Source organism: Cajanus cajan, chromosome 3, assembly GCF_000230855.2.
Source record: "Cajanus cajan strain Asha chromosome 3, NIPB_CcT2T_4, whole genome shotgun sequence".
Lineage (NCBI taxonomy): Eukaryota > Viridiplantae > Streptophyta > Magnoliopsida > Fabales > Fabaceae > Cajanus > Cajanus cajan.
In genome coordinates this window covers 67921615-67926333 of record NC_138519.1, presented here as the reverse complement: position 1 = coordinate 67926333, position 4719 = coordinate 67921615, and the positions used below count along the sequence as shown (strand labels likewise).

At 29.1% G+C, this 4719-nt stretch overlaps 1 protein-coding gene across 1 annotated transcript; it reads left to right on the top strand.

Moving 5' to 3' along the window:
- The first annotated feature begins 834 nt into the window (after positions 1 to 834).
- LOC109813085 (protein LATERAL BRANCHING OXIDOREDUCTASE 1) lies at positions 835 to 2428 on the top strand. Its single transcript, XM_020377205.3, has 3 exons — positions 835 to 1413; positions 1570 to 1900; positions 1991 to 2428. The coding sequence occupies exons 1-3, from the start codon at positions 944 to 946 to the stop codon at positions 2246 to 2248; spliced, it is 1059 nt and encodes a 352-aa protein (XP_020232794.1). The 5' UTR covers positions 835 to 943; the 3' UTR covers positions 2249 to 2428.
- Positions 2429 to 4719: the final 2291 nt, after the last annotated feature.

Genomic DNA, 4719 nt, shown 5'->3' with positions numbered 1-4719 from the left:
AGATTAATAATTAGGAGAATTGATTTGTAAATATGTTGTATATATTTTCCCTTTTATCAGTGAGAATAAACATATATAATTGTATGTATTATTTTTTTTTTATTATCATATCAAAGTAGGTTACGATATTTAGAGTAGACTCGATATATCGCTAAACATAAAGTAAATCTTATTTGTGAAGAATAGTGACATATATGTTTGATACTTAATCCTCCTATGATGACACTCAATCAAGATAAAAAAGAGCCTCGGGCCCTTTATAAACCTTAACAACAACCTACATCAAATAGAAAAATATGATAATTCCTATTCCTGATATAAAAAAAAAAAAAAAAAATCACATTGCATTGTTACATGAAATGATGACATGAATTTCAGAAGCAAGCAGAGATATCTAGCTTCATTTTAATTTCTTTCAATCAATAACACATACTCCCGAAATATCATATTATAGTAATTTCAATTCCTAAAATTTCATATTCATCGTATGAAAGCTTTTTCTACTTAAAGACTACTTTCGCAATATTTCAAAAATTTTAGAAATTATGACAGTACTATCATTAATTATATAGAAACAATGCCCCTAAACTTAGAAGGCGTGATTGAAAATCCCTTACATGTGTTTGGATGCAAAGTCTCACATAATTAGAATACGAGGAAAAATATAAATTTATAAACATAGACATACTTCGTTAACTTATTGATATGGAATCTTCCTTATATTCTATTGGATGAGAATGACGGTTTAACAGCAATTTATTGGTAATATATTTGTGGTAGAACAATAATATTGTTAAGTTCTGTGTATAGATTTACAAAGAATCATAATTTTTTGGAAAAATAATGGTATTAGGTAGTGAAATTGAAACAAGTGAACCACTCCATATATAATAGTAGACTATGCCCCTCACAAAGTCCTCAATCATCAGCGGTAGCAACAGCCATGGGAGAGGTTGACCCAGCTTTCATCCAAGACCCACAACACAGGCCAAAGCTCTCCATCATCCAAGCCGAAGGAATACCCATAATTGATCTCTCTCCAATAACCAACCACACAGTTTCAGATCCATCTTCCGTTGAAGGGTTGGTTAAGGAGATAGGAAGTGCATGCAAGGAGTGGGGCTTCTTCCAAGTAACCAATCATGGGGTGCCCCTCTCTCTAAGGCAAAGGATTGAGCAAGCTTCAAGGTTGTTCTTTGCACAAAGTCTGGAGGAGAAGAAAAAGCATAGCAGAGATGAGAGCTCTACAACTGGTTACTATGACACAGAACACACCAAGAACGTTAGAGACTGGAAAGAAGTCTTTGATTTTCTAGCGAAAGACCCTACTTTCATCCCTGTCACTTCTGATGAACATGATGATCGAGTCACTAGCTGGACCAATCCATCTCCTCAATACCCTCCAAACTTTAGGTAATTCATCTTCACTTTGTAATAGTTATGAACTTTCAAATTCTGGTTAAAACAAGTGTTATTTCCTCCTTTTTTTTTTCTATCTCTCTTGTGATTTAACTATATAGATGGACAATTATTTAATGGGTTGTGTTTAAACGACGTGAATATGATCAGTGATATAATCCAAGAGTATATTGAAGAGGTGGAAAAGCTGTCCTTTAAGTTGTTGGAGCTTATAGCTCTGAGCTTAGGCCTTGAGCCAAAGAGGTTTGAAGAGTTTTTCATGAAAGATCAAACTAGCTTTATTCGGCTGAACCACTATCCTCCATGTCCTTATCCTCACCTAGCTCTTGGTGTTGGTCGACACAAGGATGGTGGAGCCTTAACCGTTCTTGCCCAAGATGAAGTTGGAGGACTTGAGGTCAAACGCAAAGCAGATCAAGAGTGGGTTCGAGTGAAACCTACACCAGATGCTTATATAATCAATGTTGGGGATATTATTCAGGTACCAGTAACTAATATAAAAAGACTAAAGATGTTAAAATTATACTGACTTTAAAATATTGGGTGATACTTGTTGGTGTTGTTTATGCAGGTTTGGAGCAATGACGCCTATGAGAGTGTGGAACACAGAGTGATGGTTAACTCTGAGACAGAAAGGTTTTCCATTCCGTTTTTCTTCAACCCTGCACACGACGCCGAAGTCAAGCCTTTGGAGGAATTGACAAATGAGCAAAACCCTATGAAATATAGGCCATACAAATGGGGCAAGTTTCTTGTTCACAGAAAGGAAAGCAATTTCAAGAAACAAAATGTGGAGAACATTCAGGCTTATCATTATAAGATAGCTTAAAGGATAATCAATTAACAGGGCCATTTAGCTTATGCATGTAAAGCAGACTGATGGATGAATGTTTCTGATTTGTGGGACTGTGATGTAATTTGATGCAAAAAAATCACTAGTGTGCGCATTATTGAAAGGCTCTTCGTGGGGTTGATGAGTATGAAACTAATAAACTATGTATTGGCTGCATTCATCTTTTTGTCAGCAATGATTTTTTCCAGGAACACTTATTACCATTGGATTGAATGTAAATGAGAAAAGCCTATATCACTAAGGAAACTTAAGTAGATGTGTAACTCATGCAATTCCCGGCCTATCAGTCTACAAATTATTTAACGGAACTAAAGTACTTGTGGTTATTACATCTTTTTTATTGGTTGGATATTTTCTTTTTAATTTTAAGAAATGGTTTATATGTTCTAAGTTCTTTAGCCAGATCAGATTTCAAAGGATATGGAGGATAGAGACCTCCCTGTTTCAATTGATTAAGAAAATTCAAATATAATTAATACTCCATTTAAAAGTCGCTCTTGTCTTGAGGCCTCTGCTGAAGAATTGTTGGTTGTGGTAGAAATTTGCTAACACAAGATAAAGGGTGAAATGAGAATGAAATCAATGACGCCCTTAAACGAGATGTTTCTGGATTCCAAGAAAATCAAGACGCAACGTTATCACATTGCTTGTTTCCGTGAAATTAATCCAAGTGGTCACCATTGCTAGAAGGAAAGTCAAAATCTACTCCCTCTCACCCCTCTACGATATTGATTTCATTTTTAACATTTGAAAATCCTTAACCACAATTAAAAGTAATAAATTTATTGAAAGATTGAACAATTTTAGTAAAATTATATAAAAAAAAAGTCAAATCACAACAGCAAATAATAATAATAATAATAATAATAATAATTTACAATAAATTGGATTCAAGGTAATTGTAATGAATAAGTAATTTAATTTATAAATTATTTAGTTTGTCATGAAGAACCATGTACCAAAAAAGATTATGCATTAAATTAGTAAATACAAATATATACATGTTAATTAGTAATTTAACATGCAAAATTTTTTATTGAAACTTAAAATAAAAATTTCAAGTAGATTATGCTTAAAAATCATTTTATTATTTTATATTAAATAATGTTTTTTCTAATATCATTCATTTAGAAATAATTTGAATTAATTAATTAATTAATAGTCTAAAAATTTTATTTATAATATAAAAGGTAACTTACTTTGTATTACGTTGACACATCAGCTTAAAATATCTATAACATGTTGTCATGTCAATAAAATTGTTTATATGTCATTCTGAATTACCTCTGTATAATAACTACAAATCACTCTCCTTTTACCCAATATGTCATTAATTTTAATAAATAATAATTGAATATTATTTATTATTTTTTACAACTGACATTTTAACAATCAACATTCAATTTCGGTTAATCTACATAATAACATTCAATTTGCTTTTAAATTTTGCAAAGTTAAACATTGTTTCCCCTCAGACAGAAAAAATAATAGTGTACATTTATCTCAATTTAAATTTCAATTGATTATAACATCTATTCTCACATTATTAATATTTTATATAGAATGCTATTTTCATCAATTGAAGTATTGGAATGCAATTATATTTTAATAAAATTGAGCAATAATAAACTAATAATTAGACTATTCTTATTTTCATAAATTTTAATTATATATATATATATATCATTTTAATTTAGAATAAAATGGATTTAAGGTAATGAGAACTAATAAGTAATTTGATTTCTAAATTATTTTTTTTTCTAAATTATTTGATTTCTAAATTATTTAGTTTGTTACGAAGAATCATGTACCAAAAAAAGATGATGCATTAAATTAGTAAATACAAATATATATACATGTTAATTAGTAATTTAACATGCACAATTTTTAATTGAAATTGAAAACAAAAATTTCAAGTAGATTATGCTTAAAAATCATTTTATTATTTTATATTAAATAATTTATTATTTATTAATATCATCCATTTAAAAATAATTTTATTTAATTAATTAATTATAGTCTTAAAAATTAAAATATAGAGGTTGGTTTTGTACTGTAATATTATTCTCCATTATTTGATCTCCTAATATTTATTTTGTTAAATATATGAATATGTCAAGTCCATTTCTTTTAATACTAAAATTTTAAAAAAAAATCTTATATCCTTTAAAATTTATTTTAAAGAATCTCAATATTATTATTCACTAATTATTTTTTTAAAATTCAAACAATGAGCCTAAATCACCACAACCAAATTCTTTCTTGGATAAAGAATCCATTATAAGTACAAACAAACAACTATCCAAGAAGTTAAAAGATGAATCATCATCAAATAAAAAGGCTCATTCAAGGAAAAAGACATGTATACAAATTGTTGACAATTTCCCAGAAGAGTCAATTCGAATTCAAAGTTTAAAGAAAAATAAACCAAAGAAAAAACAATTCAA